This window comes from Lissotriton helveticus, chromosome 1_1 (assembly GCF_964261635.1).
Source record: "Lissotriton helveticus chromosome 1_1, aLisHel1.1, whole genome shotgun sequence".
In the NCBI taxonomy this organism is placed as follows: domain Eukaryota; kingdom Metazoa; phylum Chordata; class Amphibia; order Caudata; family Salamandridae; genus Lissotriton; species Lissotriton helveticus.
The window spans coordinates 1320437229-1320451897 of record NC_136057.1 but is presented as its reverse complement, the minus strand read 5'-3'; the positions used below and the strand labels follow the sequence as shown (position 1 = coordinate 1320451897).

Sequence of the window (14669 nt, the reverse complement as noted above, 5' to 3'; positions counted from 1 at the left end):
GTTCCCTTAGGAGGAACATATAAAGGCGTGGCTTCCCGCATGGGTTTCACATTAATTACAACATTCTTATCTGTTTCAAGGGTAGAAGTTCGTGCCATGCTGACGTGGGATGTTTGTGCAGCTACATCTGCTGCCTTTTTCTCCTCTCGCAAACGGGCTGCGTCAATACGCACTTTAACCAAGTGTTTGATCGTGTCAGGCACCTGGGAAAAGACAAAAAGACCGTCACGTAATTGTTTACAATCAGCTGCTACATCATTGGGCTCCATTTCTACCGAATGTTGCCTAAATCGTTTCATAAACTCTGCAGCAAATACCTCAGTAAAATATATCTGCTCCCTTTCCTGCCAACTTTTTATACTATCTAGAAGTTCAGAAACAGTAGTAGTACTACGAACGGCTTGACGGGCAGCAGATCTAATGTCAGACGCAGATAACATCGAACGAGTTTCTCGAGCTTTGTCCTGGTATGTAGGAGAGTCCTCATCTGACTCATAAGGAGCAGTAGGGAGAGTATACAGAGGTGGACAACGATCTAATAAGAGAGAATCATCTTGGGGTTCATTAAGAATACGATAAAGAGGTCTACATACAGCGTATTGGCCATTTACCTCTCTTTAATTTCTTTATTTTTCTTTTCCAATGCTTTCGCATGAATACTCTTACGTTGTTCTTTTTTAATCAAGGCTTGCTCGCGCTTCATTCGCTCACGCACTTCTTTCTCCCACATTCGCACACAGTCAAACATATCTTGCCTAGCCTTTCGCTTATACATTCGTTGCTCCACATACTGAATCTTTCGCAAATCAAATGACCCATGCATAGGCCAACACAACTCAGGACCTTTACGAGTGTATTTGTTCCATAACGTGCTGTACATTATGGAAGAAATACCATACTTAACATACATGTCCCTATTAGGCGTCCCCTCCGGGGGGGCCGGTTGTGCTTCGTCAAGTCTCAAATTGGTACCAATACAAAAGCAACACATCCTGCGAAGTGTGCTGGAAACAGGCATGCCAAAAATAGTGAAAAATATGCAGTATTATAATCAAAGTAGCGCTTAAGGTACTCTTCGTACGTTGCGCTGTTCAATCAATCAATCAATGACATTTATAGAGCGCACTACATACCCGTAGGGTCTCAAGGCGCTGGGGGAGGGGGGGGGTGCCGCTACTGCTCGAACAGCCAGGTCTTCAGCTTCTTCCTGAAGGAGAGATGGTCTTGGGTCAGGCGCAGGTCGGCCGGGAGGGAGTTCCAGGTCTTGGCGGCCAGGTAGGAGAAGGACCTTCCTCCTGTAGTTGCTCTTCGGATGCGGGGGACGGCGGCGAGGGCGTGGTTGGCTGATCGGAGGTGGCGTTTGGGAGCGTAGAAGTTGACTCGGCTGTTGAGGTAGCTCGGGCCTTGGTCGTGTAGGGCTTTGTGTGCGTGGGTGAGGAGGCGGAAGGTGATTCTTTTGTTGACGGGGAGCCAGTGAAGGTCTTTCAGATGTCCGGAGATGTGACTGGTTCGTGGGATGTCGAGGATGAGTCTGGCTGAGGCGTTCTGGATCCGCTGGAGTCTCTTCTGGAGCTTGGCGGTGGTACCGGCGTAGAGGGCGTTGCCGTAGTCCAGTCGGCTGGTGACGAGGGCCTGGGTGACGGTCTTCCTGGTCTCGGTGGGGATCCACCAGAAGATCTTCCGTAGCATGCGTAGGATGTTGAAGCACGCCGAGGAGACGTTGTTGACTTGCCTGGTCATGGAGAGGGAGGAGTCCAGGATGACGCCCAGGTTTCGTGCATGGTCAGTCGGTTTGGGTGCGGTGCCCAGGGCGGGGGGCCACCAGGAGTCGTCCCAGGCGGAGGGTGAGGAGCCCAGGATGAGGACCTCTGTCTTGTCCGAGTTCAGTTTCAGGCGGCTGGTCGTCATCCACTCGGCTACCTCTTTCATCCCTTCGTGCAGGTTGGCTCTGGCGGCGGCGGGGTCGTTGGTCAGGGAGAGGATCAGCTGGGTGTCGTCGGCGTAGGAGATTATGCTGAGGTTGTGTTTGCGTACGATGGCCGCAAGGGGGCTCATGTAGACGTTGAAGAGGGTGGGGCTCAGAGATGATCCTTGGGGGACGCCGCAGATGACTTCGGAGGCCTCTGACTTGTACGGTGGTAGGCGGACTCTCTGTGTTCTTCCGTCGAGGAAGGAGATGATCCATTCCAGCGCCTTGTCCTGGATGCCGATGTTGCTGAGGCGCCGTACTAGGGTGCGGTGGCAGACCGTGTCGAATGCCGCGGAGAGGTCTAGGAGGATGAGGGCCGCTGTTTCTCCATTGTCCATCAGGGCTCGGATGTCGTCGGTGGCGGCGATGAGGGCGGTCTCGGTGCTGTGGTTGGCTCTGAAGCCGGACTGTGAGGGGTCGAGGGATCCATTCGTCTCGAGGACGGCGGCCATCTGCTTGTTGACGGTCTTCTCGATGACTTTGGCTGGAAACGGGAGGAGCGAGATGGGGCGGTAATTCTTGAGTTCGGTGGGGTCCGCTGTGGGTTTCTTGAGAAGAGCGCTGAGTTCGGCGTGCTTCCAGCTCTCGGGGAAGGTGGCGGTGTCGAAGGATGTGTTGATGATGTCTCGCAGGTGGGGTGCGATGACAGCGTCGGCCTTGTTGAAGACGTGGTGAGGGCAGGGGTCGGTCGGTGATCCGGAGTGGATGGAGTTCATCGTGCGGATGGTGTCTTCGGTGCTGATCGGGGTCCAGGCGTGGAGGGTGGTGGTGGGGGGTGGTTGTTCGGTCATAGTGTGCGTTGGTTGGTTGTTGAAGCTGTTGTGTATGTCGGCGATCTTGTTGTGGAAGTATGAAGCGAGGGAGTTGCAGAGGTCTTGCGATGGGGTGATGTCGTTGTTTCCTGCGCTGGGGTTGGAAAGCTCTTTCACGATGTTGAAGAGTTCCTTGCAGTTGTGTGCGTTGTTGTCCAACCGGTCCTTGAAAGCTGTTTTCTTGGCGGCGCGGATCAGCTGGTGGTGTTTCCGGGTGGCAAGTTTGAAGGAGGTCCTGTTGTCCGGTGTCGGTTCCCTTCTCCAGACTTTCTCGAGGGCTCGGCAGTTCTTCTTGGAGCTCTTGAGTTCGTCGGTGAACCATGGGGCCTTCTTGCTGCCGGGTCTGCTGGGCGGGGTCCTCAGTGGGGCGAGTTCATCCGCGCAGTTGTTGATCCACTTCGTGAGGTTGTCTGCGGCCTGGCTGGGGTTCGCTGAGCTGGCAGGTGGGTGCTGGCTCAGGGAGGTGGTGAGCTGGTCTGCTGTGATCTTGTTCCAGCATCTGCGGGCGGCCTGTTTCTGGTGGTGGTGGGACGTCGTTCTCTTGAAGGTGAAGTGGACGCAGCTGTGGTCCGTCCATTGAAGCTCTGTGGCGTGGCTGAAGTTGATGTCTGTGCTGGAGGAGAAGACTGCGTCGAGTGTGTGTCCGGCGAGGTGGGTGGGGGTGGACACCAGTTGCTTGAGTCCCAGGTTGGCGAGGTTGTCGAGCAGGGTGATGGTGTTGCGGTCGTTGTTGTTCTCCAGATGGAAGTTGAGGTCTCCCAGGAGGATGTAGTCGGCGGAGGGGAGGGCATGCGGGCTGACGAAGTCGGCGATGTCCTCGCTGAATTGCGTGCGTGGTCCAGGGGGTCGGTAGATCAGGGTGCCTCTGAGGGTGGTGTTCGGGTTGGTGTGGATCTGGAAGTGCAGGTGTTCGGCGCTGGTCAGGGTGTTGTCGGTGCTGGTCGTGAGACGGATGGTGCTCCTGTGGATGATGGCGATGCCTCCTCCCGTCTGGTTGGCGTTTCGGTCCCTCCGGACGATCTTGTAGCCCTCTGGGATAGCGATGGCGATGTCGGGAGCTGAAGAGGCGTTCATCCAGGTCTCCGTGAGGAAGGCGACGTCAGGGGCTGTGGCGTCTAGGAGGTTCCAGAGTTCGATGGCGTGTCTGTGGACGGAGCGGGTGTTGAGCAGGATGCACTTGAGGTGGGTGCTGCTGGTGTTCGTCTTGGCGGGTGCTGGTGCGAGGCTGGTCCGGATGCAGGAGAACTTGCAGGCGTGGCAGCTGAAAGGTCCGTGGGTACCTCGTGGAGCGGCAAGGTGGCAATCTGGGAGTCGGCCGGTGTTGAGTGCGGTGAGGGTGGCGGCGGAGTACGTCAGGCGGGTCGGTCGGGCTCTTCGGGGGCCAGGGGTCCTGGCGCTGGTCGCGATCCGGTCGCGGACGGGCGCAGACGGGCTTACCTTTGGCGCGCCTTCGGCGCACAATCGGCGCGCCCGCTGCGCGTGACCGCTGCGCGTTCGCACGGTCGCCATTTAAGGCGAAGTGCGCGGGTGGGCGGAGCAGCTGGGAGGCGGGAGCGGGGAGGGTACAGAAGAAAAAGGGGCGGGGCTAATGGCGGTGGCGGGAAGCGGTGGCGGGAAGCGGGAATAGAGAAAAATCTCCTCATTACCTGCCTATATGAATTGCAATACATATATAATTGTCAAACAGATTTCAATATTGGCCAATCGTACAAACAAAGCGGCAGTAAATGTTACTAAACTACCTTACCAATCAAAGGCGTCAAACCAACAGCAAGTGCCGCAGAACGGCTCTTACCAATCAAATGGTGTCCAGGTTCCCACTGCCAAGTTCTCAAATCGACCAAATGGTCACTGCACGGCAAATCAACAGAAGAGATCTCAGTCGAGGACCGGCGCCACCTGGATGGTCAGATCAGAAAGAAAGGAAAAACGCCGTGGGTGCCAGGACTCGGGTCTCCTCAGGCAGCGATCGCGTCCAAAGCGAGATTCCAATCCTTCGTCGCGACCAGTCCTTCGGGCATCCGAGTCGCCGATGAGCCCCGCGTTGGAAGCGCCAATTTGTGGTGGTGAGCCTCAGCAAGGCCTACCAGTGCTAGGGGTTCTCCCTTCTCTGCACAGAGTCCTCAGACCAATAGAAAGAAGTTGGCACAGAAGCTGGAATAGAAAAGACAGAGTTTATTAAACCTCATGAGGTGGAACTACATTCACACAACACCCTTCGGCAATGTATGAAGTAGCACACTGGCTGGAAGGAGCTTGGTCCTTTTATACCCACACAGGGGCTCGAATGAAGGCGGTACAAGTACAGAATGCTGGTTTTAAATACATATAAGGTCATACAGAGAGTGTGCTGGCAAGTGGGAGGGGCTGTCAGTTAGCTAATTCTGGTGGACACATCCTGACAGTTACAAGTTGGGGACAGCTGTAAGCTCAACTGAGCATGTGCGAAGCAGAAGAGGCTAAATATATCTCGTCTCTAGGCAGATTTCAAGAGCAGTTGACAGGAAGGAAGGACAGAGCACATGGCGAGCACATGGCAAACAAAATGGCTGCCAGAAGTACAAAATGGATTCCACACAACGGACAAGATAGTCTCTAAATACAAGATGTCTTCTGCTAATGCCTAACCTAATCGCTGCTAAATTACAACATGGGGGCCCAAAAAGCCTCCTTAGGGAGTCTTCAACTGCTTAGACAACTGAACAGTATTTACAGAATGATAAAGTGTATTTAAAGAACCGAAAATTTTCAAATGTTCTGCAAATGTAAAGTACATTGAAATTGGAGGCTAAAAGACTGATTTGTGGGAGCAGTGCAAGTGCATCAATCAAAATATAGTACGGATGATTAGTGGAATCAACTGAACTTAAAACACCACCAACCTTCCTATTAAATTTTTTTTTTTTTATATATTTGTCTGCATATTAAACAAAAAGTTTCATCATCTGTGTTTTAGTTTGATGAATGCCTGTTTCTGTATTTGTTGTTTTGTTCTGCGGTTCAAATCTTCGAAAATCCTGAGGCCTGGGTCCCCGCGTCCAGTAATGGCTCAGAGCCAATAAGGATTCAGTTGGGGTCCCCGGGTTACTGAAATGATTAAGTGGAAGTTAAAGGGCTAAGAAACAATATTTAGGTAACACATTATTTAAAACTCGATATTTAGGTAGCATACCATTGATGAAAGTTTAAAAATCAAGCACAAACTAAAATCGAAATCTTAACCTACGGTAAGATCTAAGAGCAGATCTGGTGTTGAGGTAAAAGCTGAGTCACTGGAGTGTTTATATCTTAGCCCCATACCCGCAGCAGTCTTTATCTACACCTCTCCTTGTTCTGCAACTATCTCTATAAAAATACTCTCCTGTCATATTGATCTTGAAATCGATATAGATGATATGAAAAAAGCTTTACAGGCACCTGCATCTGGATTGAGGATCACTGCATCTCTTGCCTACTAGTTGAAGTATTGTGTAGTATTACACTGCATGAGAATCTCTCTTTAAAATACATTTAATAACTCACAGAGGGGCATTTGTATCAAGCTAAATTGCGATCGCTAATGCTAAAATTCGCAGAATTTCAGCGTTTGCGATCGCTATTTAGCTGTGTGCAAAGTATGAGAAAGAAAACCACTCGCAAAATAAGGAATTGCAAAATTTGCGATTCCCTATTTTGCAATTGCACTTAAGGAATCGCAAACTGCGGTTCCTTAAATGCAATGTAGGAAGCACAGGATAAGTGTGATTTGGCCGTAAGGAATCGCAAATTACCACCAACTTCAAGTTGGTGGTAATTTGCGATTACTTTGAAAAATGCACTTTTTTGCATTTTTCAAAGTGCCATGTGGCGCATATACTTGCCCTTAGGGCAGGTATGTGCGCCACATGTGCACACATACATATTTCAGGGGTGCAACAGGGTGTCTTTGACACCCTGGCACCCTTGAAATTGCATTCTCAATTTGCGATTCCCTAATTGCTAATCGCAAATTGAGAATGCCTTCCCATTCATTCCTATGGGCCTCCTAGCCCATAGGAACGAATGGGAAGGTATTCCTTATTTGCGAATCTCAATTTGCGATTCGCAAATAAAGAAAATGTGGGATTCGCAAAATTATTAGCAAACCCCACATACATAGCATTTTGCGATTCTCAAATTGCGATTTGTTGAAAATCACAATTTGAGAATCACAAAACAACATTTGGATACATATGGCCCAGTATTCTCTAATTAATACCAACTGTAATTGGTTGTGCTTCTAAAGCATCTCTGTTGGAATTAAATACAGTGCGTGGAACACAATTTAATGTGAGATTATGCCCAACAGAAACCCGTTACTCACATCCTTGATTGGCGATTTGTTCATCAACTGATGTCTTACATCGGTAGGCAGTGTAGAGAAAAGCTCCCTCTCTACAAAGAGCTGATTCTTACTGAGATAGATACATTTTTCCAATTCTACCGGTAACTTTTCCAGTAGGTTCTCGTTTAGAGTTAGAACATTTAGTTGCACCAGATTGCCCACCAATGAAGGTAGGGTTTGGATCTTATTGTGGGAAAGAAGAAGGGTTTGGAGATTAGTACATGTAAACAATTCCGCGGGTAGATCAGATATGTTGTTATGCGATGCATTAAAGTACTCCAGCTTCTGTAGCTGACCTATCTCCTGGGGAATCATCTCAAGAGCATTGTAAGAAATATCCAGATGGCTTAACTCCTTCAGATTACAAATGCTGGGATTGAGGTCCGAGATCATATTGTTATTTACCTGCAGGGTGGTAATGGTACTTATCTTTTCAATAATTGAAGGAATACTGGTAATTCTGTTTTCAGATAGTTTTAGGCAAGACAGCTTCTTCAGGTGTTGGCAACTGGCAAGCTCTTCAAGGGAAATCAGATTGTTGTTGGTCAGGTCGATTTCTTTCATGTTGGTCAAACTGAAAATGGAGCTTGGTATCCTGTCTAGCTTGCAGTCCAGAAGCCTTAGGTGAGTCAGGCTGTAAAACTTCTTCAGGCTGGAGAGGGAATGAAAACGTGCACCCTCATTGTGAATAGTCAACTGACTGAGTGTACCTGCTACATCCAACATGGCCGATGGGAGCTTCCCCATGGAGAGTTGTAGATACAAGGTCTTGAGCTCCTTCAGGCCCCGAAGTGAGTGAAAATTTATGGTCACCTTGTCAATCTGAAGGCGTCCTTTCAAGTAGAGCTCCTGGAGCTTCCACATCTGATACAGCCATGAGGGTAACTCTGGTGCTGAAGAGTAGTGCACTCTTAAAACCAGCAGAGTTTTCTTTAGAAACATTAGAGCCTGAGATTCCATTTTCACATTGCAGTTGTGGAGACATAGCTCTTTCAGTGATCGCAGGTGTGTGATGGTAGAACTGATGGTCGGTGATCTGATAAATTCTAGCTTCAATACTTCAATTTCGTTCACTTCGAACACCTGACTTGGGATGCAGGGAATCATGAAGAGTCGCAGCTCTGTTTTCCCTTCGGAATTGATGGTCAGGCACTGTCTCAGTTTCTCAGTTGTCCAATAATGGTTGAGGTTCACCTGCAGCAGCTTGGTCTCACTCACGTCAGAAAGAAAGACAGCAAACTTCCAGGAATACAGTGTATCATACTGGTCAATGAGGTGCAGCAAGAAGGCAAAGTCGTTGACCACGTCAGGAATGTCGCTGATGCCAGATTCTCTGCGGGTGGCTTCAAACGAGTACTCTTTGAGCTTGACATAAAATAACCAGTAGACAGTATAGAAGCAGGTGCAACAATAGATGCTGAGTGCAAACAGATAACCTATTGAGAGCATGCTATACATTCTCCATAGTCCATGGATACAGTAGTAGTCTATGAAACCTGTTATATTCAGAGAGTCAGTGCAATGGACGGCATATCTCATGCGAGGGGTGTAGACTGCAACATAAGATAGGAACACCACTGTCTCCAGAGCCCGCAAAATGGTCTGCCTCTTGTACATCTGGTAAAGAATATCTTTCTCTTCCGTGTGAACACGAAACATCTTCACCTTTTCAAACAAAGCTTTTGCTTGCTCGCCTTCCCTTTTGTCCAGAATCTTTCCTGATGTCCTATCAAGTGATGTTCCTGGGAGCTTTTTTGTTAGTTTAGATGCCAGCGAGGGCTCCTCCACTGGCCCCTCTGGCGGCAAGGTTGGGACAACATGTTCCGTTTTACTTTCAATCACTAATGTTGTTGACGATGGAATGGAGGAAGTGGGGCTTATCGAAGATGAGCTGGCCGGTTCGTAGTAGTATTCAGGTTCTTCGAACACAGTCTCTGAAAGTGCTCTGGTGGTCCAAGGGGAATCCAGGCACTTGCCTAGCACGGCTATAAAATGTTCTATCTTTGAGCTTGTTCCAGGAAATTTGAACCAGAAATTGCTACTGATGAAGAAAATCATGGAATTTGTGAGAATGAGATAAGGAAAAAACTTTGAATATGTCAAAATGGCATTGTCGTAGCACCACTGGTTGATGAGCCCATAGTACTGTAGGTCTAGCTGAGTTTTAAATCCAGTGATCATGACCACTGTGTCCGGCTTATTCATAGGAGTCACGTTCCAGACATTGTCAGTCACAGAAAGACCAGGAGGCACAGGAATACAAATCATTTTTTCAAATGACACCTGTAAAAGATCAAATATGACAAAGTTATGTAAGAAAAACAGTTTTGAGAAACTGTATTTAATCAGTTTTGCAACTCGCATAAGTTAGTTTTATGATGAGTTAGATGTTGTTAGCTCTGCTACTACTAATAAAATTACCACTACTTACACCATTTCTATAGTGCTCGCTACTTTTTAATGTTTTCTTAGGACCAGCTTGACTGGGTTGCACATTGTGGTGGGAAATTTGTTCACAATCTGTCACTAATTTAAAAAACAGTGCATTGGTGGTGCCTGGACTGCCTATTACACCCCTACACCCTCTTGTAAATGGCTCCAGTTAGCCATAATTTGCATCACTCAATACCATTCCACACCATATTCTCCGTTTGGAATGTCGCTGGGTGTTTGTAACTGGACACTCAGAATGCCATGGTCACTGCACAGGAAACTCATCTCACTCTTGCCGCTAACCACCTTCCACTGTCCACTCGTTGGAACAGATTACTGAGGCGTGTTGATTTTTCATGTTTGCTAACCACTCTTACCTATCCTAAAAAGCTATGCCTACTAGAAACTGCCAGCGGAAATGCCTGAGGGCAGATCAAATATTATTTCACGCAAAACACATCAAGACAACTTGCTTCCCTGCACTTCGTGGAAGGGAAAGGCTAGGAATGCGCCTCATCTATAAAGGTATGACGCATTCCTGTCATCTGCCTGTGCAGGCGGACAATCTGCAGCCTAGCGCCAACGCAGGCACCCTCATGCCATGAAGAAAGGGTGCCTGCGTTACAGGCAGGATTGCTTTTGTGCAGGAAGGTGTCCCTCAAAGGATTTTTTGTGTGCAGGTAGTTGTCCCTTCCTGCACAAAAACAACCCTTGGAAGCATTTTTCTCTTTCTAAGTGTGCTGCAGAATGCTGTACACTCGGAAAGAGGAAGCAACAAGGAGAACTAAACTTAATTCTCCTTGTTGTGCCCCCGGTGGGAAGGCATACCATTCTGACGCAGTCCTAGGTCCTCCAGTGTTGATAAATCAGGGAATGCTTCAGAATGCATGAGTGGATGTGTGGGAACAACAACAGTTCACCCATGTAATAACCCCACCATGCAGAATAACGCAAGGCAGTGACTTGTGCTGCCTTGCATTACTACAGATTTATCAAGCCATGCAGGGCTACACAAGGTGGCCTTGCATGACTTGGTTTGTATCATTCTAAGTTTTGCCTGGCCCTGCGTCATCTTGTGTGCTGCCAGGGCAAAGCAAAGCCTTAATACATCTGGGCCATGTTTTTTATGTCTTGGCTGAAGGCGAGGATTTTACATTTACTTTCTCTTTATTCGCTCAGCAGCCAATAAATATCACCAGAAACAAAAGAACTACTGTTCCATCCTAGGAACAACAACAGCAAATAAAACACCACCAACCACCCAAAACCAAACCGATTTAATTATCCGTTTCCTCTTTCTTCACTGTTCTGGCTGACAGCTCAATACTCCTTGTTTATTAATATCAGGTGGTGCCTTGTTGCGTTTCGCGACTCCTACTTTCCGTCTTAAATGGCCTTCAGGGCCGGCTTTAGGGCGGTGCGACTGGTGCGGCAGCACTAGGCACTGACCAGGAGGGTGAACTGACCTCCGGGGGAGGGCTGAGTTTAGTAATCACTTACGATTTAAAAGCACCTGATGCAGTTTCTTCTGCGTCCAGCTTTCAGGCATCAATAAAAACGTCAAGGAAACTCTATTAATTAATGTTCCTGCTAGAGAGAGATAGATCAGAGTTTTGTTAGTGGCAATTTGGACTTGCCATAATGTAGCATTGAGGATTAATAGGACTGCCGCAAAGAACATATCTGTATTTTATGTGGATAGCTGAGTGGATTGGTAAAGCCAGCCCTTACCAGCGCTTTAAAACAAATGAAATGTATGTGAGAGAGGGGCTTTGGAGAGAGATATGGGGACCTTTTGACAGGTGGTCATGAGGGAATCCGAGAAGGAGGTTTTTTGGGGGGCGCCGAAAAACAGTTGTCGCACCGGACGCCACCAGCGCTAAAGCCGGCCCTGATGGCAGTAGTTGGTCAGGAAATTGGCGTGGATGACCTTGTAATACTTTGGTGCTGCTGGCGGACTCTTTCCTGCTTGCTGATTTCGGAGTCCTGTTGCTGCCCAATGGGGTCGGGACAAGGATGGTGCAATCGGCGCTCCGCATTCATGAAGACAACCAAGGACTGATTGTTAGTTGCACAGAGCTGTCTCTGCTTCATGGGATTGGCCATACCAGTACAGGACATGGTGCCTGGAAAACAGCCAGGTAGGCAATCGCTGCACTGCACACATGAGACACTACATTAAAGTCTTTCTTCTCTTTTCATCCTTGTGGCATGAAGCAGGGCCATGCTAACCTTCGGTAGGAGAGCCTCTGTCCTTCATTAGAAGGCAACGTTGCACTCACGATGTCAGGATGGATATGTTCCTGGCAAATTTCATTGAAGACCCCAATAAAGAGATTGGCTGCTCGTGAGAGACAAGCCAGCTTAATCCCTGATAAAAACTGTGGCCAACGAAGCCACAGGTTAAGAAATTTGATTTCCCCCACGATGTATTCTGCCTGCTGAAAAAGGCGGAGTAGTGGTATTCTTTTTCTGTAATTGACTGTGCAGTATGACGTGTATTGTTTATTGTGTTTTTTGTTTATGGCCTGTGTGCCTCTGTAGTTCGAGTTCTGTAAAACTAGATGAACCTGTGCAAAGATCTCTTGGCTATACTTTCTCTCATTTGTCTTCAGTTAATCCCTGCGTGTTCATCTTGGTATTTCTTTGTTATATGTAAACTGCTCTGTTGCCCATATGGCTAGGTCTGCGCTATATATATATATCAAATAAATAAATACATATACATCTAATATGGCTCTTCTGAAATGGTGTGTTCTCATATTGCATAAGTGGTGTTTTATTTTGGCTCTGTCTCTGGCCTATATCTAGGCCCCGAGCAGAAGCATGAACGAACTAGACAGAAAACATTAAATAAGAATATGTGTCGGTCAAAGAAATTTGAAGTTGATGGATTCTTCTGGGTTTTTAGGTGGATGAAGACTTTTCATTGGTTGCTGTGATGCTAAGATCTAAATAATTCCAGGAACTCTGAGAAATGTATTTTTGTTTCGACTGCTTTCAATGACTGCTGAGAGAATAAAGGAGAAAGTAGATTGATAATAATAATCGCCATGTGTCCTTAACCAAAATTTTCCTTCATGTTTACGAGGAAATGTTATAGTCATGCATAAGTCTGGTCGAATGAGCATTCATATTATATTGACAGTATTAACTTTATTGGTAAAGTCAAATAATGCCAGTCCCTTTTGAGTCCAGGAGACGCCTAACATTTTCTCAGAAGCACAGATCAACGCTGAATCAATTAATGTGGCAGATCGAACAGAACTGTATCGTTATAACTGCGATAGGTTAGAATTAGAATTATTTCAAATAATTACAATTACGTTAAAATCAGATTAATAAAAAGCATTCAGTCCTCGGCACAAAGGGAGCTGCTAGTCGTTATGTACAGCACGGAGTCGTAAAAACAGTTCGATAATGTCAGTAGTTCCTGTTGTGCTCACCATACTACACGATTTTAACCGCTTCCGTGCGGCGCGAATTCCCCGCCCATGCTGACTCCGCCTTGCGCGGGCGGAGTCATGACGGAACGGTTCCGTCATGAGCACAGCTCAACCGACGCTCATGACGGAACCGTTCCGTCATGAGCATGGAAGGGGTTAAGCAGTGTTAGTCCATGTGCAAAAGTCCTCGGAAGATCCCCTTTGGGGTCTAAAAGGGAATTAAGGGGTATATGTACAAGAAAATGTCAGAGCGTGGTAAAATGCCGAATTTGGCAATGCCGTGCTATGACATTTTCAAAATGCAGGAATGCGACATATTTAAAAAAATACAGCATACCTCTGCGTTTCACATAGTGCTGACGCTAAAATAGATGCCTAGCACCAGCGCAGGCACCCCAGCGCCCTGTTGCAAAGGTGCCTGCACTGCAGGGGTGATTATTTATGTGCAGGTAGAGACACCTTCCTGCACATTAACAACCTTAAAAGGCGATTTGCTGTTTCTGCAGCACACATAGAAAAAGCAAAATATGAAGAGAAATTAATACTTTCTCCTCGTATCACCATCCTAAGACCAGGTTTTACCTGGCCTTAGATTTTGCCTCGCCCCATGTGGTAAATAAATAAATAATACCCTATTTTTGACTAGACTTATAGCATAACAGATAGCTCAATAAATAAGAGTCAAGATTCGAGGTAGTAGGAGTTTCTGCAGGTTTATTACAGCATAAGGACAGGATCAGGACAACCTGCATGGGAATAGGACAATAAGGCCCGGCAGCTGCCGGGGCTGGGTCTGGGATGAGCGCGCTAACATTCAATAACAAAACACAGGCATATATACATAGCGCAAACACATAGCATTACATTGCAGTAGGCGTAACAGTAGGTGGAGTAGAAGGCGTGACGCGTAGCAGTCGCGAGAGATAACAGAAAAAAGAGGTGTAACTGGGAGTTTACTTAGACATGTGATGCAAAACGTAACAGAATATGTCATGAATGGGCGGAAACATTGGAGGGGGCTACCTAAGGAGCCGGGACCTCTAACCTAATGGTGCGCGAAAACTAGCAATGACGTGTTACTAGGAGAAGCTGGGGGCTACGAACTCTGTGCTAGGAGCAGAGACTAGAGTCTGGAGGGTCGGAGCGACATGTACCTAAACCCTATCTGGTATCTAATGTTTAGGGAACATGTTGATATAAACTAGAAGTCATGAGGGGAGAGGCTAACCTGATTTTAAGACTGGACCATGCATTATTCTATATGTAGTGCGTGAAGAATATTAAATGACCATTAAATACAGTATTTCTCTAACGTGGAGACGAGAAGGCTAGACAATGACGGAAACTATTGATGCAGTTCAGTAGCTTAGGAATGCAGAGGAGGAGGACTGAACTGATAGCAGGAACTATAACATACTTTTGGCAGACTCAGAGGCAGAGCCGGGGTGCACCGGGCACTGCAAGGCAGGAAGTGAGTGAAGGGTCGAGGATACAGGTGGGGGCTGTATCGCTCCTTAGCGAGGCTTTCAGGAGACAGGAGCTGAATCTGTGGTCCGGGCCCTTTTGAGGCCTGGAAACGGAGACTTTATAATTGAATAACGTGCACACTGAGAAACGTGGCAACATTACTTACATAGGCCTGATAT

General features: G+C 47.5%; 1 protein-coding gene across 2 annotated transcripts in view; it reads right to left on the bottom strand.

Annotated features, from left to right (window-relative positions):
- The window catches only part of LOC144823412 (volume-regulated anion channel subunit LRRC8C-like), a 259653-nt gene that overhangs the window by 70949 nt on the left and 174035 nt on the right, over positions 1-14669 (bottom strand). Inside the window, exon 4 of one of the 2 annotated variants that reach the window (XM_078681904.1) lies at positions 7124-9427. In XM_078681904.1, coding sequence (XP_078538030.1) covers positions 7124-9427 — 2304 coding nt within the window. The remainder of the gene's footprint in view (positions 1-7123; positions 9428-14669) is intronic. The other variant, XM_078681908.1, reaches the window with a different exon arrangement.